Consider the following 22,795-nt stretch of genomic DNA (forward strand, 5'->3'; position numbering starts at 1 on the left):
GGTAGATTTACAAATGAATAGGAAAATAACAGATTATCCCACACTTAATGACGAACAGAAAATTCAAATTTGGACCCTTTTGTTTTCTCTAGACAAATGCCCAAGAAGACAAAATTTACTGAATATCATCAACACACTAACCTAATTATATCCTATCAGCCAAAAAAAGCGTCATAAATTGAAATAGTTGAAAGTGTTTGGCATATGCTCCTATTGCTGCCATACAAGTATCAGAATATATGTAGAAATCGTTTTAAAAACATGGGTAAAGCATAACATGATGGCACCAAAAACATCAGATGCAGAAACTCTGTTTTTAAACTTATCCTAAACTAGCAGCAGGATGTCTACTGCCTTTCTGCTAAACTTAGAGCAGAAGTTTTTAAAGACTTTTTATGGGTTTTTATGTATTTAATAGTAGAAATTTAAAAAAAAAAAACACATACATTTTCTTAATTTATAAAAGTCACCCATAATATTTATACATTCAGAAAAATGTTATTAGACACAGTCAGAGCTCAAGTTTAGCTGTGAAAAACACAGTAGTACTGATAGAATAAGGCTTTTCTTCATAGCTGGAACATTGTAAATAAATCATAGACATAACCATCACTAACGTTAACCATGACTATGACCATGACTGTGATTGCAGCTGTGCCCAAAACTCTGCTCTGAAAAGTGTGCGTGACTTAATCCAAAGCTATGTGCTGAGACATGTCCGTGAAGATTCAGAGGAGGTGTGGGAGTGGACATGGGACCGGCTGACTGTGGCCAACCTTCATACATCATGGTTGTGTTGTTAGCAGCGTTCATGCTGGACAACGGAGCATAAGCCTGGACTGGGTAGGACCCTGGTGTGGGATTGATCTGTGGAAGCAGGGTTTTCCTCCTCTCCTCTGTGGAAGCGGGGACAAACGTAACACCCCTGATGCCCCTCAACAACCTGAAAGGCGTCATCTTCTCCAGAAGGCCAGCTCTGGCCTCAGACATGTCCAGAAGAGAGAACCATCCTCTACCGTACATCCACCCAACCAGGATGGCGATGATGTTACAGGGCAGCACACTGTGAGGGATGAGGGCAGTGGTGATTATGAGGAACACCCAGGGGAGGGCCATGGTGGGGAAACTGACTCCACACAGAAAAGCTCTGGTCATCTTTGTGTGCATGGTAGTCAGAGCCACACAGGCCAGAGTCACAGGAACCAAACCCTCAGTGTGGCCCTGGATGCTGTCATCCTGCAGGAGGTCCAAGAAGCTGTAAAACAAGCCCGAGGTGGAGGAGAGCAGCAGGAACAAGAACAGGAACCTGACGGTGCCGACACCTTTCTCCAAACTGCCACTGAGAAACAAAAGGGCTGCGACGTTCAGGAGAAGTTGAGGAAAGGTTCTGTGGTAAAAGGGATACATGAAGAGCCTGTGGAGGTGTCCATTTCGAAAAACACTTGCGCCAACGCTGAAGACACCTTCGGTTAAGTTGAAAAATGTTTGGATGCCAAATACAGCAAACGATAAAAGAACCACTGTGAGAATGCCGCTTGTGACAACAGGAACGACATCTTTGACAACTCTGAAAGTCGTCTTAAAGTGCTCAGTTATAGTCATCTTGCGAGACGGCTTAAAACATCCACGGATAAAAAGCTAAAACAAAAGTTTACCAAACGGGTTCAACTGTCCAAAACCTCTTAAAGTAGTGACATTTCCGGACTGCTTTGACTGACGGCTGCTGTAAACCTGTCAGGACGGTGATGTTCTTGATAGAGAAATAACTGGTTTACAGAAACAGAATAAGACTGCTTTTGTTGAAGAGTTTTCTATGGAGTCTGGGTGGGAGACCAACTTCCGTGTTCAGTTGTAGCTTCTCGTCGGACTTTTCAAAATAATATCTTTTAACGCAGAGTAACAATTTTTTTAAAGGAAATTTATTTCTAAATGTCTAGTAAGCTAAATCATCTACACACATAATCAGTATAATGTATATGTATATAATTTATAACAGTCAGAGCTACAATAAGTAAGTATTCATTGATTGGCAGGAAAGCTTTTGCAATGACGTTCACGTCTTATTTTGGAGGAGACGCTTCTTCTTCTTCTTCCTCTTCTTCTATTTGATTAATCCACAGTGAAAAGTTGTTCATGCAGAACATGCAACAATCTTCCTGAATTATTTAATGCATTAATTAAACAAATCAGTAGATTAAAACATTTTAAAATAGTCAAAGTTAAAATGCTGTCGAAGAATAAAGTATCAGTAATTACAATCAGTTAACATGATATACTATAATAGCTTCTCTTACTTTTGGAGAGCTGCAGGACTTTTTAAACTAGTAATTAAGTTTTATGTGGGATTTCTGCATGCATCTGAATATTTTCTCCTCTGTTCAGATACACTAATCTGCTAGAATTTCCTTTTGCTCCACCACACCAAAACAATATAAACCCCAGCTCTGTAGAAGAAGAAAAAAATCCTTTGGCAGAATACACACTAGTATAAACAATACAAAAACACTAAGAAATTTACAAGTGTAACAACAAGAATCATACAGGGTAATTTTAGTTCCACAGAGCAGAAAAAAAGTCTGGCCATATTTATTAATATTAGATTTTTAAAAAAAGCATACACATATTCACTCCCCTTTTAAAGACTGAAAATTCACCATTGTACAAAATCATCTTTTTGTAAAGTGTGCTCCTTTTAGAAAAGGAAAGAAAAGAACAAAACCCAAGCACATCCTGAGTGCACATAAGTAGGCAAAAAAAAAAAACAACAGCAAAACATATGTAACAAATAATATTTTACAAAAAAAAATATGCAGAAGAGAACAATACATATTTCTGAAGTTGCTTAAACTAGCGAGGCAAGGTAAGTTTATTTATATAGCACAATTAATGCACAAAGTAATTCAAAGTGTTTCACAATGGCAAAGAAAATAAATAACAAAGATGATTTAAAAGGTAGGCTGCTCAGCGGCGTAGTGGTTAGCACTTTCGCCTTGCAGCAAGAAGATCCCTGGTTCAAATCCCGGGGTGGGCCTGGGATCTTTCTGCATGGAGTTTGCATGTTCTCCCTGTGCATGCGTGGGTTTTCTCCGGGTACTCCGGCTTCCTCTCACAGTCCAAAAACATGCTGAGGTTCATTGATAACTCTAAATTGCCCGTAGGTGTGAATGTGAGTGTGAGTGTGATTGTTTGTCTGTGTATGTAGCCCTGTGACAGACTGGCGACCTGTCCAGGGTGTCCCCTGCCTTCGCCCAAGTCAGCTGGGATAGGCTCCAGCACCCCCCGCGACCCTCGTGAGGATAAAGCGTTGTATAGAGGATGGATTTAAAAGGTAGACATTTAAAGCATGCATTAAAATCATAGAAATAAAACTAAACTAAAGCAATAAAATCAATATGAAATTTTATGATCATAAAAACAAAGAAATTAAAACTTAGATGAAAAGAGAGATGAAATAAAATCACTTTAACTTACAGTGCCACGTAAGAGTAACAGTGCAGTGCTAGTATTAAGGCAGTCTTTAATCAAAGGCAACAGGAAATAAATAAGTCTTTAACCTTGACTTAAATGAGTGGAGCATTTCAGCAGATTTGTAGTTTTCTGGAAGTTTGTTCCAGATATGTGGAACATAAAAAGGCAGATCAAATGCACATAAGTATTCAAAATATAGTATAAAGAATGGAAAAACATTAACAAATGTGTAGGTATACAAACAAGAAACACGGTAAAACAGACTGTAGGAGTTTCTTTGGTTTCAATAAGCAGAAGGGGAAACCTAGTGCTGTTTATTACAAAATGTGTCAGTAAAATTCAACACATTTTCCTTTATACAAAAATGACAAGTTCTGTGTTTTACAAAGACTTCTTGTTAGAAAGTGTTATTTTGTTAAAAGAAAGAAAGCATGTCTCGAATAATAATTCTCGAGAGGAAGTATGCAAAATGAAGAAGACAAAAATACTAGCAAAAATACATATACACAGACAAGAAACATAGTAAACCAGGACAGAGGAATAGCTTTAACTTCATTTATCAGGAAAAATAAATGGCCCTATTTATTATAAAAATCTATATGTAAAATCAAACATATTCAACTGTTTGTAAAACCATTTTATTGCAAATGTAGTTTCTACAAAAATCAAAAAGAAAGGGGAAAAAAGAGCAGCGTCGGTCCCTCTTCCTGTGTCGTACGGCTCCTGCGGCGGATGTTGATGTTTTGTTTCGGAGCTCGCCGAACGATGTGAGCCGTTTCGTCTCCGGGTCTGCTTGGTTTTTCTGTGGTCGTCTTCCCGGTTCCCTCCGTGCTTTTTTCTCGGTAAGGTTTCGCTGTCGGTCGGCATCGTGTCGCTCCCGGTGTCTCTCCCGGGAAGCGCGAGGCCGAGTCGTGCGATGATGGAGGACTTTGATGAGATCTACGAAGAGGAGGAGGAGGAAGAGGAGGACGAGGACAGGGCCGCGGAGGAGCAGCTCCTCAAGTACGCTCCGGACCCGGTGGTGGTGCGAGGGTCCGGCCACGTCACTGTGTGAGTTACCGGCCACGATCCCGGGGATCGACACGGCAGTTTACCGTTGCCGGGAATTGATCAACGGCCGCAGGCTACGTGTGTAACCGGGCAGCTAACTGGGTGCCTCTGATGACCTAGCATAGCTAGCTAGCTGCTAACTTAGAAGCGAGCTAACTCAGCGAGGAGTGGCTGGATAGGTTTGGCTTTCGTTTTTAACTTTCCTCATACAAACGTTCCCTTTCTGTATCAAACACACGATAAATAATGCTGTTATTTTTTTTTTTTTTGCTGTTGTCACGTCCAGACAGTGTGTCCTCGTTATTAGTTCCACTTTTTCGGGACTTCAACACAGACTACCTGAGCTGCTTTGTAACGAGCATGACAACCTACAGACTTTTCTACATACTGCAAACAAATAACTGTTCTTACCACTGAATTAATCATTAAATATACACATTTCTTATATATAAGCCGAATTAGCCTTCTTTTGTGTTGATGAGCTGTACTTTCGGATTGCTAACTTTACTCAAAATCAGATATGTCCGGTAAGATATCGACTGAAATTTGGAAGTTCATGAATGTTGTGTCTAGTTTCAGTCTGGTGGTCAATGTGAAATAAGTTTGTTTCAGACTTTAGATTTAGCAGTGAAATGCTGTCACATTTAAGAGCACACTGCCTGACAACATCCTCTCTTTTTATTTCTGTTAATGGCCCTGATGACCACTAGTGAGAAATGGCTATTTAATCGAAAATAAACAGTAAAATGCATCAAGCCAACGAAAGGGACAGCTTCTCTACACTTATTTTGATTAAGAACTACGTTATGTGGACATGATGGGGATTGCAATGTCTTCATACACCTGTGCATCATCTTCATCATGACCTCTGTTAAATGTTTTATACCATATATCAGATTGGTCCTCCTGTGACAATATTATTATTATGTCTTTGTTATGGGGCTCTGACAACAGTCCCGGTGCATCTCCAAAGGTCTGCTGTGATGCATATTAAATGTGAATATTAATAATTTACCCCTGATACCTGCTAGGCTCTGCAGTTTTATCTTTGGCTTAATGTAGATATAGTAACATGTCTTCTTTTTTTCTCTCTTCACCCCAAAGGTTTGGGCTTAGTAATAAATTCGAGTCAGAATTTCCTTCAGCACTTACAGGAAAGGTGAGTGTGTTGTTGTTATTCAAATTAACAGTGGAAAAATCCATTTGTCATACGTGCTTAACAACAACATTTGCACTGTAACCACTGGCGAACACGTGCATGTAGTACCACAAATTCAAATTTCTTAATGTTGTGTTTCCTCCGTTCATTATCTGATCACAAATTGGAAACACGGATTGAATACCTGATCTGAAAGGCTATTATATTAACTATTCTGTAAATGTGTGTTTCTCTAGGTGGCACCAGAGGAATTCAAAGCCAGTATCAACCGCGTAAACAGCTGCCTGAGGAAGACACTCCCAGTGAATGTGCGGTGGCTCCTGTGTGGCTGCCTCTGCTGCTGTTGTACATTGGGCTTCAGTTTGTGGCCTGTGATCTGCCTCAGCAAGAGGGTGAGATACTCCTTCTTACGGTCACTCACTCACATGCATCAGAGTCTTAAAAAGCATCCATCGACATCCATAACATGTGCAGCAATACCATAGTAAACCCAAATCAAGGGAGTTCTGCAGCAGTTCAATATGTGACACTTTGTATTAGAGCAATATCCGATGTTTATGTTGCCTTCCAGACGAGACGATCTATAGAGAAACTTTTGGAGTGGGAGAACAGCAGACTTTACCACAAGGTGAGAAGTGACAGCATAAAAGGATGTGTGTTTACTAATAGTAGACCTTGATAAGACATGTTGTAGAAAAGACTCTGATCGCTTTTGCGCTCTGTCTGCAGTTATGTTTGCATTGGAGGCTAAGCAAAAGGAAGTGTGAAACCAACAACATGATGGAATATGTAAGTATTTGTGGTGGTTAGCGCTGTAGCTCTGAACCTCAGTGTGGCTGTGTTTGTCCCAAAACCTTTGATGAAAGCACACTTACCAGGTGATAGAACTTTGTTGGTCTCAGTGTAGTGGCTTTTTTTTACCCAGTCATTGTTGATAATGTTATGATATGGAAAAGTATGTTTGTGGATAATCCAGTGAATGATGAGTTTGATCTTTATATTGCACAAATTATTTTAATCCGATATTCTCACTAGCAGTCCTACACATTAGTTTGTAGTATTGCCTGCAGTGACCCAGTATGACCTGGAAGTGAAAGCTACTTTAGGAGAAAGACTGTAGCAAAATGTATACCACTTGAAAAAAAAAGCCCTTTCCAGACATCTGTGATGCTGCTTTGCTTCATCAGTCTTGTTAACATGACAGTATTCTGTCATTCAAATATGTGTCAAAGTTCTTTTCATGTCCTTTACGGATTCATTCAGAAATATACCCCACCATGCCTGAGAGAGCCGCTGTACAAATGCCGTATTTTTCATTCACGTGAGCTCCAATGCAACATCAAGTCATGTTCAATGTTTAATATTGCACTAATAAACAACACGCTGAATATATATTGATAGCAAACTTATCAAATTGTACAAGTAAGTAACTAATAAGTAACTTTACTGGGATAATTTCTTATTCTGTGTATTTAAAGAAGTTGTTCCATGCGAGCAGCTCTCACATTGGAGACGCTCGTATGGGTCCTGCTGCTGTCCGATGCTGCAGGTATTTAGTAAACTCAAAGAAAAACAAACAGCTGGAAGCAACAAACTAAACAGACTGTAATCAATTTTAGCGAGCATCATTAATCTGAACTGTTAGTGGCTGTCTTTATTGTGGTAAAGTTCAGTTTGTAAATAGATATGACATTGTAGAGCCAAGTAAATGAGAAATGTGTTTAATGATTTTTGTACACAAAAGGCGTTTTTGGATCTCTGTGATGTTTTTTGAACAATATTGGGGCTGAACTGTATACAAAACCGTCCTCAAATCGCTTCACACAACCCAAACAATCGTTGTTTGTGCATGACTGTCTGTTAATGGGACAGCAGGTCAGACTTGTGACGTGGTACAAAAATGTTAGTGCGTTCGACCTTGCAGGCATGAAGCCAACATAGAGCCGCTGTCAGATTAATGCAAAGGAGAGCATGTCTGAAAGGGGCTTACTTGTCTCACACTAGATAAATTTAAAACTCATCCCTGACTCACCACTAAGAACCTTTTCTCTTATCGCCTGCAGGTAATCCTAATAGAATTCCTACCTAAGATCCCCATCTTCAGACCGGACTAGCCCGACTGCAGCTGATTTTGAACCTCCACTGCTTCCCAGCTCTGTCACAGAATCACAATGGCTGTAAAGCTCCTGAAAAACTTCCCTTCTTGAAATACTCCAGTATTTGTGTTTACATTGATCCTCCCTTTTTTCTCTGTGACCCGTTCCCCCACACATGACCTTATCTACAGCCTTGTTTACAAATCCAGCAGCCCCACACATGTTTTCGGAGTAAATTCACCTTTGAACCGTCGGGCAAACTGGCGCGTTGTCATGCCCCTGCAAACTGCTGCCAGCCTATACGATGTCAGAGAAGAAGCAGCCATGAGCAGTGTTATGGATTTAGGAACTAGAGCTGGAGACTGGACTCTTGAATTGAGGTCCGTGAGCCACAACTGGAATTTTGTCACTTTTTGTGTTCCCTAACCGAAGCACATGGCACAGTCGGACCATGATAACACAAACACTTTCATATGCCACACCGCCAACTTCACTTGCAAAAAATACACCCCAGTGCTTTTGTAAGAGTTGGTTTGGTGCTCCAGATCCTTACTAAAGGCCGCGGAGGCAACATAACATGGAACTCCAAAGGAGCCTTCATCCAAATCAACCCTGTAGCGGACATACTAGTCTCACAGGAACATGTGAGGCTGGTGGCCGGAACAGCTGAACTCGATAATGTCACTCTTCAAGTACCGGGCATCCTCTCGCCTCCTCTCATGTCTCTGCACACTTCACTGTGCATCACCCTAACCCAGTGACAATCACACACTCTGACTGTACTGTCCATAGTATGAATGGGTCTTTGTGCTACACACTTTCCTGGAGCATGTTGTCTTCAGCACGATGTGTGTCCAGGTGATGGCTGGCTGCCTAGCAACTGCTTCTGAGTTGCAGCAGATCAAGTTAATTGTAAAGACGGCCACTGGTAATGAAGAGAGAACATATTTTTTCTTCTCCTTTTTTTTTTTTTTTTTAGAGTCTTAAGGTTTGTTTACTGTTATGTTGAAAGAGAGGCAGTCGATGCTTGTAAAACTGTTATGTATGTGTGTGTGTGTGTGTGTGTCAGAGAAACAAGCAAAAAAACAGACAAATCAGACATGAAGAGATACTCTTTACTCTGTAAAGCAGGGTTCTTTCTTTGAAATATTTCTTTGCCATAACCTATCTTTTTTTGTTGTAGTAATTTATAAGCGTGCGAGTGTGCATATAATGTGTGCATTCATGAAACAGGCCTCTTCATTTTTGCAAAGGAATGCCATGGTTTCTCTTTTCTCTACGGTCACGTGTTGACACTAAAGCACACAATCGCTTTGTCCTTAACACCTTTACATGGCCTCTCGCTTATCTACTGACCTTGGCTCACTCACAGGAGTGTTCAAGTTGAGGATGCGGACGTACATCAGAAAGTTCCTCTGTTTTAGATACATCCTTTTTCATTACATTCTAAGGTTTAGGGTGAACAAGAGGCTTAGGCCCTCTTTTCTGGGTGATACCAGGGTTCTGTCATGAAGCAGGATTACAAAATGTTAGCTGTGCAGTGTGGAAAGAGGTCACCTGTATGAGCATTAACATCCGAGCTTTACTGTCTTTCAGCTCATTCTTCTGGCTTTCTGTCCGACACACATATGGACCGTTTCAACTGCATGTGTCACTCAGAGGGAGAAAACTATCATCACATCTCTTAATTCTGAAAATCCAATACTGTTCACACTGACGCCATCACAGGAAGCATACTTTGGTTCCATCACTTTTTTACCACCTTTTTTGGTGAATACCTTCACAGGCGGTGCTGAAGTGTGTAGAACAGGATCAGAATTGAGTGTAGATTCAATGCCAGGTCGCTGATGTCACACCACTTGAGACGCAAGGTGCAATTTGTGATTGGCTGTTCACCGTTTTATCCCCATCAAGGGCTGTTGAAGTTTGACCTCATTTTCAAAGACGATAAATCCAATGTTTTGATGCAACACACATCCAATCGCACCAGTCTCGTTTGAAGTATATTTGCCTGCTATTATAAATGACACATCCAATGGGAACAGGTCTTGACGGTGTAGGTTTTGATGTCGCGGTTCTCAGTCATTTGATTTGCAGCAGCAGCATTCAGAGAAAAAGCTCTGATGAACCACTGTAGGCTACATGCTGAGCCCTGAACAGCAGACAGTTAGAAACTTAGTAGTAAACATACTGGTGCGTTTAGCCTCTAATGTTGGAGATATTTCCATCAGAAGCTAGTGGATAACTGAAATTAACCTAAGAGGAGAGTGAATGTTGTTTGCAATAGCAAGGAGGTGATGACATGTACATTAATGAGGGTTTAAGTGGAAAAAAAGTGGAGGTCTGGGCACAGTTCACTGATCTAGCTAGCAGTCCTGCTTCATGATAAAGGTGACTATTTTTACAAATGTGTTATAGATCACAATATGAAGCACATCTAATTTTTAATGAATATATTCAACATTTTCGCCAGTAGGAGAAAAGAAAAGGCCTTTTTGAGTCCAGTAAATATTTAGCTTTCCCCTCTCTGCTCACCTTTGTTAAAACATCAAGATACAGATACTGAGATTATATCAAGAATTTGACACTTAGTTTTCGGTCGCTCAGCTCTGGTGAATGTATGGGTCACACTCAGGGGATTATAGTAGATAAACAACAAAATGTAGCATTGCAAAATCTCTCTGTCAGGTATGTTCCAAAGTCACACCAGGGTGTCAAGTACAGTATACAGGTCACACATTACTTGAATAATTGTTAAACAATGCATTTGGAGTTTGTTTTGAAATTGAAAAAGATCCCTGAGAAAAAGATAACTAACGTCTCTTTGGTCTTCCTCTTCAGATAGCAAAGGAAGCACATGCACCACGGACCCACAAAGACAGGCGTAGTGTTAGTTTATATGTTAAAAGACATAAGTTCGCTTGATTACCGCTGGTTTGCCTATCAGTTCATCATCACTTTTCTACATCTTTGATTGTGATCTGTTCTGTGTAAATCAAGGCGTAAGGCCATATGCATATATTTGTGGTGTGTGTGTGCATATATGTGTATGTGCACGGTGTATGCAGATGCAAATGTTCTTCATAGATCTGACTGTGATTGAATCCTGCACAGAAAAATGAGTCCTTTTTATATAACCTTGAGTGTTCTGTGTGTGTGTGTGTACGTGTGCGTGAGGGAGAGAAGGATATATGTACATGACTCATGAACAGATGTATGTACAGTAATAAACTACCAATAAACAAGGCTATGGGCATCCTCCGCTTCAACTCGGTATGGTTTTTAATGTGAATATGAACTCGGTTATCCTTTTTGTTGACACCGCTGTACATGAAAGGCAACTAGAGTGGGGGTTTAGCCTCAAGATTGTCACGACAGACCATAGACTGTGCAGTCTATGCTACAGATTTAGTCAACTCCACTTACTACACACCATTTCATACTTCACATGACTATACATGACTGCCAGGTGTTTTCACAAATTTTTAACCTACCTCTTACTAAAAAAATTGTGCAAACAACCCAAAAGTGGTTTAAGTGTCTGCAGGATTAATGAGTCTCTTAGATGAGAACCAAAACAAAACTTCACAGGAGGTCTATGATGCCTTCCTTACATGCAGTGGTGCATTGAGCTAAATGCTAATGACCGCTAATGTGCTGAGCATTTCATCTCAGTGTAATTGCTAATTAAAGCAAAACATAGGTAATTCGAGCATCACAGTTTTGCAGGAATGATGATGGCATTCACTTAAAGTCTGGAGTTCACCTCAGCCCTCTCCATTAAGCCTTAAAAGTCTGTGTTTTATGGTTTGTATTTAGCTTACTAGCCATTGTTATTTTCACTGTTGTCATCTTGCTTAGTAACTCTTTGAACTGAAAAGCCAATTTACAAGTTGGTAACAGTTCATATGAGGACAAACTGCTGAACACACAGAAATGCTGTTGAAAAGTTTGATACAAAGTTCAAATCTGTTTGTGTAATGATGTTGCACAAAAATGTTGCCTAACATCAATAAGTTTGCATATTTACCTGGTCAAGGACCGAGTTTCAGGGTCACACTGGTTATAACTGTGGCAGAAGTGAAATTTTAACTAAATAAAATGAATAAAGTCGAATTGCAAAAAATCGTCTTTATATCGCTCAAAGGAAAAGATAGCATTTGCAGAATGTTTTGATTTTCTATATTTTTAACTGAATATTTTACTGTGTTCATGATTTTCCTGTGTTGTATCTGTTTGCATTAAATGTATGTCACTGCTGTGTAATTAATTGTCCCACTGGGGACAAATAAAGATATCCTAATTTTGATGCAAAAGCCAAAAAGAAGTAGACCCAAAATTTGAAGCTAAAAACTGGTGCAGTAAAGTTCTGAGGCTGAAATAAAATTTAAGCTACCTACTCGTGTTGCAATCAGATATAAAGATGTCCAAAAGGAATGTTTTGGGGGGATGTTAATTCAGAAAGTACATATTTGTTACTTGTACGGTTTTTCTAGAAAGGATTTTCCATGTCAGTTAAATAAAAGAGAAAAGACAAATCTAAATGATAATTTCTCAAATATAGCACAAAAGAACGACAGAAAGGCTTCATGTGCCGTTACCAACTTTATTGTAATGGAAAAATTCTCTTTACAGACACGGTTTCATGATTAAGCGTTGCAGGACATTTCTGACTAAGTTAATGAGGATTTACTTGATCTACAGCACTGCTGATCATGTCCATAATTGTCTGTACTCCACCTTCACTTCGAAAAAGCTTGTCCAGTTTGTTCAACTGATCAGAGCTCATGCTGTTGAAGCTATCAGTCAGGTCAAAGCTCATTCCTTGGGGCTCCTCGAAGCAGAAACCTGTGAGGTAGAGAGCTATGAATTAATTTCATTTGTTTCAGGAAAAATGTATTTCATGAATGACAGCCTTCATCAGCCATGATCAACAAAAACAAGTGGAAACTAAGAATCAAGTCACTGCTTAGAGATGTAAACAGCGATAATCAGCTTTGTTTGATGGTAACCATTGTGTGACTGCCCTGTATTCCTGCTGTCATTCTTCGTTTAGAAGGCAGAGGTGTATGCCAAGCTTCTAGATGTCATGCAGAAACACCTGTTTGTGTAAAATGAATGTGATCTAATATAAATCTAACTTCAGTTGCTGTTTGTTGAAAGTAATTTGATAAAATGCATTTTGCTCCTGACTATGCTGTCTAAAGTAAGATAATGCTGCAGCTGCACTACAAATAAGGACACACCGTACAAATTCTTTTGATTGGTAAGTTCTAGTAGGATCTGTTTCCATCCACATACATTACAAACATATAAGTGACATTTCACAAAATAAGTAAAACACACTGTGCATATCCACAACCTTATTGAACACAACAACACAGAACAGTCATGGTTTTCAAGCCTTGTAGCCTTTATTATTGCACTAAGATGAAAATTCATACCTTTTTCTGGATCCAGGACAGCGGGTTTTGGTAAGTTCAGACACATTATTTGTTTTCTAAACTCTTCCATCTCAGTAATCGACACCTTAGGTCTCCTACCTGAGAGACAGAACAATGGTAAGCAAAGGACCTATACAGCAGCACTGGATGACGCAGGGTCACGTCAGAACTTTAAATGTAGGTAGACAGACTAATGTCAGAGACGTGGTACTTTAAGGACAGAATATATGGTTGCCTGCAATTAACTGTAAAGGAAATTTGTACTGGAATTTATTGGGTTGTAGAGCTTCTAGCATCTAAACTCCTGCTGTGTGCTCACGGTCCAGTTTTAACTGTTTTATACATAGCTGGTGGATTCAAGAGATGTTCTGCGACATAGATTTCAATAGTTTTCCTTGATTTCCTTGATGCTTTTACCTCTTTTTGCCTCAAACAGTTTTTCAAATAAAACCACATGAGAAGTGTAGAGGGGAAATTTCTATCATATTATACAAATTAGAAACAAGGAGTTAAGGGCATAAGAAGGTCAGGAGACGCTAATTTAATTGCCAATGTGCTGTTTTCTGAAAGGTTGGCATATTTTTAATGTGACGTTTCAATTTCGAGTAAGAAATCGTTAGGTATAAAGTAAAACTTTTCTCTCAGCATAAGGTTGAACCAAACAAAAATTCTACCCCAACAGAGTACTTAGGTATAGTGCTTATGTCAGTGTACTAACTTTCCACCACTGCTGTGAATGATAGAAATGTGCCAACCTAAGGAGATTTTGAAATACTGTACTGCAATGTCTCTACGCTTAGGGACATTATAGTAGAGTGATTTGTAGGTTACTGAATTTGCAGAAGAGAGACTCGGCTGACTAAATACACTAGCCTAGCCGTGCTAGACAACCCACGGCAACGAATTTAATTCTCTGCCAGGGTGGGTCTAGTTACCCTCCATAAGGCTCGAGGTTGGATTCTCCTAAAACTGGCCGGACGAATCACCATGAAGTGTAGTCAGAAGGCGGGCGTAACTAAGTGACGACAGACGCGCGACGATTCTGACAGAAACAACCGGCGCACAATAAACAGTTATCTTTCGACTCGGCTTTGGTCACAGCCCTTAAAAATTTGAAGCTAAAATTCAACTTGAAAGATAAACAAAGGACGGCACTGAAGTGTTTCATTGAGAAGAAAGACGTATTTGGACTTATGCCGACGGGATATGGCAAATCCTTAATATACCAGTTGGCTCTGCTGGTTGGGAAGCTAATGGGACTTAGCCACAATCCGGCGCTCTAGGAACTACGTCAGCCTATTCGTTGCGCTGATTGGTTGTATACCTACCCAATTGCTGCAGAGGGATTTGAAAGACAACCTTTTAGCCCGCCTCCCTCCCTGTCCAGCGTTCCTAAACCCTTGTGTCTTAAGAGCTGGGTCTAGCACGGCTAGGCTATAAATACACTGCTATTCAAGACAATTTCATGTTTTCCATGAAAACTCACACTTTCTTTCATGTGCTAACATAATTACACAAGGGTGTTCTAATCATCGATTAGCCCTTCAACACCATGAGCTAACACAGTGTACCATTAGAACACAGGAGTGATGGTTGCTGGAAATGTTCCTCTGTACTCCTATGTAGATATTCTATTAAAAATCAGCTAGAATAATCATTTACCACATTAACAATGTCTAGATTGTATTTCTGATTGACTTAATGTTATCTTCATTGAAAAATATGCTTTTCTTTTTTTTTTAAAAAAAAAGGACATTCATAAGTGACCCCAAATTTTTGAACAGTAGTGTATATAATTTGAAAAATATCTTCTCTTACTCAGGAGCTGGACGCCTTTGTATGTGCTTTCTCCAATGGTGTAATTTGAATAGAAAACAAGACAGTCAGGGCAGCCAGTGTTCAGTAGGATGGCAGAACCAGGGTAAGGTTGTTCTGCAGATGCATACAAACACACACACAGATCAACAAAGACAACAATGGTTACTGCAACACTGGACACAAAGTCCAAATCTATTTGTGCAGGTACTCGGTCCTTCAAAATATTTGTACTGCATGTTTCCTCAATACTACTTACCCATACTGATAGTGTTGTTTTTCAAGGTCTGTTTGTAAGAGAGTGTCAAACAAAGGCCCATCCTTTCACAAGGAGAAATTGAAGATTGAAATGATTTAAAATGGGGAACGACACCAGCGGATGTCCAAACAACATTTTACAATAACAATTGTTGAGTAAAATGTGAACTCACAATCTTTGAAATTAAGTTTGGAACTTACGCTTTTTGATTCTGAACAGTATTGATGGTATCATTGCTGTCACCAGCAGTAATGTTCAGCCAGGAGGTCTGAACAATCATCTTCGTCAGTGTTCTAGATCCAGGGATGTCTGTGCTCTCTCCTATGTACGTCCATCTTCCCAGCAGCTGAAACAGACGATGTAATATTAACAGTAATATTAATGGACAGTGGGATTTTCTTTTTCAATAAAACAATATGCAGAAAATGAGACTGTGAGACACATGTGAGATTAAAATGCCTTACCTGATCTCTTCCCTGGATTTCAAGAGGTTGCAGCAGACTTTCACAGCTGGTCACAGGAGCTGACTGACCAGCAGACAGAAGATTCAACACAACCAGAGCAACATGAACAAGCCCCATCCTGACTGGCCTGCTGATCGAATGTGTCCAGGCTATAAAGTGGGGCTTTAAGTTACATGGTTCAGCCCACATGAAATGACAGCATCCTCAGTTGTTTACTTATGTGGTGTAATTCGGCCTGAAGGTGGAGAACATTTTTTATTTTTTATTTTTATTTACTCAGAAAGGCGATGTGGCAAAAGTGGGGGAGAGTTTGTGTCCACATGTGCCACCTCGGAGATTTTCACCCCATGGAACTTCTAAGGTTAACCACTGTGGGACTGGAAAAGTCACACAGATTCAAGAACAATTAGAAAAGCACTCAGAGAGTGCAGACCTCCGCCAACGATAGAGAGGAAAACAGGAAACCCATGCAGTAAAGGATCACAAGCTGGAATTGAACATGTGTTTCTGACACAGTTCTCTTTACAAATTACCTTCTTAACCAGTTGAGCTATCTGGACACCTTGTTCTGTTTTGTTGGACAACATACTAACCTATGATGTTTTTGTCATATTTTGGACCACATACTAAGACATACTAAAAAATTCAAAGTGATCCAGAATCCGGGATCCTTTCCGGATTGCCACCAAAATTAAATCAGCTCGTCCTCTTACCATAGTCTACATCTCCTTAAAATTTCATCTGAATCTGCCCAGGCGTTTTTGAGTTATCTTGCTAACAGACAGACAGACGGACACACAAACGCCGGGTGTCACATAACCTTTTTTTGTCTGCATATCCGCTCACAAATGACACCAACCACCCATGGTGTCATTGCTTAAGCTTCATGCAATTTTTTTTTTCTTATTTGTGACTGTGACCATCACCTGTCCTCATGGCAAATTAACCTATCATGTTTATTTCAAGCTGTTTCCTACATTATGCCATTGAGGGCTTTGCACACCCAAGTGAAACATAAAACAAACACAGGACAGACAGAAAGGTGAGGCATAGACAGTGTTCTGAGAGAAAAGGTGCATTCTATTTATTTGTGCTCTTTAATTCAGACCTTGAAACCAGTTACAAATCTAAGACCCTTCACAAACACCAGATACGACAGAATCCGAACAGGCTCAATCATGAAGATGTCAGGAGGCCACAGGAAGGATAGATGAAGCAGGGTGAGATCCACAGACACTAACCCAGCAGCCTCCACTGACTCAGCGACTGGAGGAACAAACTCTATTGAGTTTTGGTAGATGCCGGTGCGGTGGGTCTGGCATGCATGAAAACCTTCACCAAAAGGAGGGAACTGTCTCCCCCAGCTCAAGGAGGCCCACACCGCCCCCCAGCAGGAGCTACCGAGCGGAGAGCCAGCCCAGGAGCCCGGAGCGACCCCCCCGACAAAGCCACAGCCCCAAGGCCCGCGCAGCAGAACGGGCCGTAGCGGACCCCCACGGCGCCTCACCGGCCCACAGCCCCACCTCCCCCACGACCACCCACCCCCCACCGCAACCGCTAGCCGAAGAGCAACAGGCCATGCCGGAACATAGTCCTATTTTGATGGTCTATACATCAAAATATATGTTTTTGAGTGTGAGAAGTCCAATTCTTCATTTAGAAAATCAAAATTACAGAATACTATGATGATACAATGGGGATTTCACTTCACCGATATACAGTGAACCCTCGTTTATCGCGGGGGTTACGTTCCAAAAAGAACCCGCGATAGGCGAAATCCGTGAAGTAGTCAGCTTTATTTTTTACAGTTGTTATACAATGCTGCACTTGGGGGAGCGCTGCAGCTGCAGCCAGGTGGACGCCGCGACGGTACTCTTGTCTCAGAGTGCGGGCCGGCTGAATCAACTGGAGCAGTCGGGGGTGGGGAAGGCTCGCATCTGCGCTCTTCTCCTGGGGAACGTGGCTGCGGTGGCCAGAGACGGCTGGGGACCACGTCCACTGTCTGGTTGATGGCAGGGGAAAAGAATAAGGCTGCTCCGTCAGCTCCGTCTTTCAGGGTGTCTCACTACATAGAGACCAAGGAGAGAAATGATCCAGCGCTCCACAGCAGGCAGCGCTGGCCTGTATGGCAGAGGAGACGAGGCGCAGAGACTGTTCAGTCCCTTAGCCAATCAGGATGCAGAACACAATGCACTGTTTAAAAAAAGCATTAAAAAACCGCACTAAAAAAATCCGTGAAACAGCGAAGCCATGAAAGGTGAACTGCGTTATAGCGAGGGTTCACTGTATAGGGTAATGTTGACTTTGATTCTCTGTTTTACAAACAATGTGAGAAAAAACTTATAGGACTTGTGTCTTAGTTTGCAGTTGCTAAACATTTGGCGACAATTTTGGTGATACTTGGCACTGTTTCGCCTCAATGTATCCTCAATACCACCTCCATCATCCAATCTGGATGGGTCTAACCTGATGGGCAAGAGGTTGATTGCCTGAAATTGTGGTATGTTTTTGGCTATCATTGAATACCCATCAGAACTACAGTCATAACGGGTAGGGGGAGATTTCAACTCCTCTTTTGTATCTGTCTGACAGAGGCAACACTTCTTACAGTCAGTTTTTGTAGCGCAACTCAATGGATTGTTGGTGGACATCTTGTGTTATATGGTTAAAGGCTGAGGGGTTATCCTTTTACCACCCAACCATACAAGACATCAAAGCACATTGAACTATGGGACGCAACTAGGTTCAAGCATCTGGTGCCCTACACCTAGCCCAATCGTTCATCCAGTGCCATTTAAGTCCCGTGCGATCTGTACACCATCCAGGTAACTGAAGCCCCCGTTACCCTTGGCTCGGCTCTCCCGCGCTGGCACATCCTGTCAATTCAGGTGCGGCTATGTAATTACAAAACTACAACTAACTAAACTTCTAGTTGAGATATATACAGGGGCTTATTAGATAGCATTTGGGACACTCAAGTATACTAAAACTACAGTGAGTACACCACTACAACAGTTAGTAAACTACAACTACAGCTAGTACACTACAAGCTGACACTGAACCCCATGCTGAGTCTCACAGCAGTGATGTCACCAGTGTGCCCTGGTTGTGCTTTGACCAAGGGCGTCAGTTTGTTTTTAAAAGTGTGGGGGATGGAGACCACAGCACTTTGAGAAAATGTCGACAAGATGCCACAAGTTGGGCTCCAACTCACAACCACCACACCACAGGCGGAGGATCAAGCTGTAGAGCTATCGGTACATGCAGGTAGAGGGATCTGTGGGCCGCTATAGTAATTCTCCCCGGCCGAAATTTTGCCCCTGCACGCCTCTGGTCAGAGCTTGGCACAGGCGCAAATTTAGCATCTGCACGTTTTTTAACCTTTTAACCTCACGAAGGTGTGCTGCGTGTCTGTGCAACTCTCGGCCGAGTGCGGATGGTGCGTTCAGGAGCGTCGGAATTTTCTATACTACTGAAAATAACTGGGTTTACAACGGCTTACATGTGAAGAATTTGAATGTGTTAGAGACAAAATGACCCCTGACAAAAAGTGTGTGTGTGGGGGGGGGACGTCCCCACCGTCCCCCCTTAAACTGACGCCTATGGCTTTGACATCACTCTTATAAAATATTACACACCAATAGAACCTGACCACAGCATTTCAATGAATGATCATGGATGTCTGCCTTCAACTTAATGCAATATCAGTTATCAAACAGCTTCTGAAACCCCTAATGTTCAGTCACGTTATTGCCGCCATTTTAAAACGGGTGGCCATATTGGAACTTAATTCACATCGAGTTTTTCCAGTCAGAATACATTCATTTTGATGTTTGGATCATGAACACGTTTCTGTTCATTAAAGTTCTACTTCGCAATCTTGAAAACTGGTGGCCATCTTGGATTTTCAGCTGGATAACATACTTTTCTTAAAATGCACATCCGAAACATCATTTGTGTCAAATTTGGTGCTTGTATCACCAAGTGAAAGATTCTTATGGAATTAATCTGCCCCACTATTTGGATTTGAAGATGTTTTCTGATGCCGGAGGAGAAGACAAGCAGCTTTGCACCTTTGCGGTAAGAAGACTGTGGCCGTTTCTCAGTAACTGTCCATACCTGCGTTCTCACGTACTCGTGAAACGTCACCATCAAAACTGCAGAATAATTAAAGCTCTCATGTAGAAGTCCAACTTATTTTGAATCCTTGTGGAGAGTTTAATCTTAGAGTTTGTAAAGCTGTTTTTAGATTCACATGGATTGTTTTGACATTTAATAACCAAGTCCTGAAATAAAATTATAGTTGTGGATTTCTGTCATTTAGTCTGGACTAAACAAATAACAGCAGCATAAATTTCGAACGTCTTTATGAGGAGTCTGGATTGAGGTTTCTCACTTGATAATGATCAAAACTTGAAATTTAGGTTGGTTTAAAGGAATATTCCACCTTAAATGTTTGAATGTTGACCTAAAAGGTGGTTTCAGGAAGTATTCCACCTACAAGGCCCTCACACATCCACCTTAAAATGAACATTCCACCAAAAATCCCTGGACATGCACCTAAAATGTTGGTTTAACTGAGTCTTCCATCCAAAATCCTCAAACAGACCTAAGGGGCTGGTTAAAAGGAATATTCCACCTAAAACCTCAACTAGGGCAGTAGCAGCAACAGCAGAAAGAGGTCCTCTCTGGGTGGAAGAACCGTGTTCGAGTGGCAGCTCCCTTTCTGCTCTTACCTTACTCACTAAACTCAAGTGCCATGGAGGACTGGAGTAGTTGACGTTTCCTGCTGCAGCCTTCTCTTTTTTAGCTTTCTTCCACGTCTGATCACTCCCGACCCGGTTTTTGTTGATGTTTTTGACCCCTTTTCCAAGCTTTGACCAATCCGAGAACATGAAGTACATCATCGGCATCGATGGCGTAACCAATGGAGGGAAAATCACCCTCACCAACCACCTGATCAAGAACCTGCCCGAATTCTGTGTGGTCCATCAGGATGACTTCTTCAAGCCCCAAGACCAGACTGAAGTTGGTGAAGATGGCTTTAAGCAGTATGATGTCATCACTGCTCTGGACATAGGCACCATGATGAGTACGATCTACGCATGGCTGGAGAACCCGGTGAAGTTTGAGAAGTCTAATTGCATTAATAACACCCTGGACACAGAGATTGTCCTGAAATCCGACCACAAGGAGGAGGAGGAGACGCACATCCTCATTGTGGAGGGCTTCCTGCTTTACACCTACAGGCCTTTGATGGACGTGCTAAACCAACATTACTTTATTTCCATCCCATATGAAGATTGCAAAAAGAGGAGGTGCTCTAGGAAGTAGACAGTGTCAGACCCCCCCAGCCTGTTCAGTGGCCACGTCTGGACCATGGACCTCAAACACAAGAACATCTGCTCACTGTGAAAGATTATTGAGAGCAGCTTTTTGTGATTTCTATGAAGAACACTATGATGTTTGCTGAGCTGTGAATTATTAAATGACTTAAGAATATGGAAAATTGCTATGTTTATTATTCTCAGGTTTATTGTTAAATGTATAGAGTTGCTTATTGTATTTTATTGTACTTGATTTAAGAATATGGAGTATTGTTTATTATTGTTGTCAGGTTTACTATTAAATGTATAGAGTGCTACTTACTGTATTTTATTGTATTTTAAAATTTACATTACTGCACAGAACATTTCAGATTATTTTACCACAGATCAAGGGTACAGATTGTTGTTGTTCACTGTGTATTGGGTAGTACTCATTTTGATTTAGACTGATTAGTATACAGAACCCTATGATGTTTCTGGTTTACAGCTGAGAACTGGTTGCTAAAAGTACAGAATATTATTTCTTATTTTAGGTGTGATAATTGTCAGTAAACATTCTAAGAAGTTAAAATCCACAGGGTTGTATATAGTGCTGTTCTTGCACAATATTTGTCACTTAACTGCCCTCAGGATACTGTCATTGAGCTTACTAGTTGTACATAACAGGCAGATACTGCAGCTAATGATGTAATTCACATAAACAAGGAAACAAGTCCATCATAATTTGAATGTTAACAGTCCAACATGAAAAGATCATATACAGCTTTCCTATTGGGTTGAAGAGCCAAACCCCCCCCCAAAAAACAGGAAAAATATTTTGTAAAAGCGAGAAGTCGGTTGCAGCTTTCATTTTTTCTTACAACTTTTCAGTGGCTCCCCAAAAATATCTGTTGTACCCCCTCTGTGCCCCCCCACCACTAAAATTAATCTGGATCTGCTCCTGCTTTACAGGCCAGTAAGAATTTTATCCAGTTTCAAGGTAGAAACTAAGGAGCCAGATGTTGTGCAGTTCAAACTTTGCGTGATCCTGCCCCTGGTTCCGCTAAGTCTAAAATACCTCAACCCCAATCAAAGCAAACCAAATGCTATACTGTGCACTGTGCACACTGTGCTGCTAATGTGGCTAACGTTATGTAACTCGGAACTCAATCAAGATGGAAAACAATATCTGGAAACCGTAAACAAGGACTGTGTGTTGGTGATTGTGTTTTCATGCCGCCTGTTGTGCTTAAGTGCTACTTCAGCTCAGTTGCTTTTTCCATCTGTTCTCTTCTCTTTTGCTTTCTGTGCTCACATACACTGTTTTAATATAAGCAGTTTACCGATACAGCTGTTCTGGTTTAAATATTTTTCTGTTTCAACAGAACAAGTATGAATTAGTGACTGAAATGCAGCTCGTTATGACCACACATATGAGGTGAAGTGTTGTATTGTGAATTTAGGGATATTTACAAGTGAGATTATCACTCGGACAGAAACTTAGAGGCAATAGAAATGCCTTCTCTCACACACTGATTCACATCTGTGTTGGCTGCTGTGCAGTCAAGTGTATATCACTGTACTGTTAACAGAAGACACAGAGAGGGTCTTCATCCTGAAGTGGGCGGGGCAGCAGCAGCTCATCTGCATTTGAAGCTACAGACACAGAAACACAACAATATTGAACCATTTTTGCAGTATTTTGAGCTACAAAATTGCGAGACACATTCTGGA

At 40.9% G+C, this 22,795-nt stretch overlaps 3 protein-coding genes across 3 annotated transcripts; 1 reads left to right on the plus strand and 2 right to left on the minus strand.

The window, feature by feature from the left end:
* Positions 1–2: 2 nt before the first annotated feature.
* On the minus strand, positions 3–1,911 carry rhbdd2 (rhomboid domain containing 2). The gene has a single exon (XM_022214329.2). It carries the CDS (start codon positions 1,600–1,602, stop codon positions 619–621), a length of 984 nt encoding a protein of 327 aa, XP_022070021.2. The 5' UTR covers positions 1,603–1,911; the 3' UTR covers positions 3–618.
* Positions 1,912–4,164: 2,253 nt separating this feature from the next.
* Positions 4,165–11,042, plus strand: chic2 (cysteine-rich hydrophobic domain 2). Its single transcript, XM_022214331.2, has 6 exons — positions 4,165–4,518; positions 5,623–5,677; positions 5,914–6,069; positions 6,249–6,305; positions 6,407–6,466; positions 7,741–11,042. Exons 1-6 carry the CDS (start codon positions 4,385–4,387, stop codon positions 7,789–7,791), a joined length of 513 nt encoding a protein of 170 aa, XP_022070023.1. The 5' UTR covers positions 4,165–4,384; the 3' UTR covers positions 7,792–11,042.
* Positions 11,043–12,365: 1,323 nt separating this feature from the next.
* Positions 12,366–15,924, minus strand: LOC110965327 (uncharacterized). Its single transcript, XM_022214325.2, has 6 exons — positions 15,756–15,924; positions 15,492–15,637; positions 15,292–15,353; positions 15,036–15,149; positions 13,218–13,316; positions 12,366–12,621 (listed from the first exon to the last, which is right to left on the minus strand). Exons 1-6 carry the CDS (start codon positions 15,870–15,872, stop codon positions 12,452–12,454), a joined length of 708 nt encoding a protein of 235 aa, XP_022070017.1. The 5' UTR covers positions 15,873–15,924; the 3' UTR covers positions 12,366–12,451.
* Between the last annotated feature and the right edge of the window lie 6,871 nt (positions 15,925–22,795).

Source organism: Acanthochromis polyacanthus, chromosome 3 (assembly GCF_021347895.1).
Source record: "Acanthochromis polyacanthus isolate Apoly-LR-REF ecotype Palm Island chromosome 3, KAUST_Apoly_ChrSc, whole genome shotgun sequence".
Classification (NCBI taxonomy): Eukaryota; Metazoa; Chordata; class Actinopteri; family Pomacentridae; genus Acanthochromis; species Acanthochromis polyacanthus.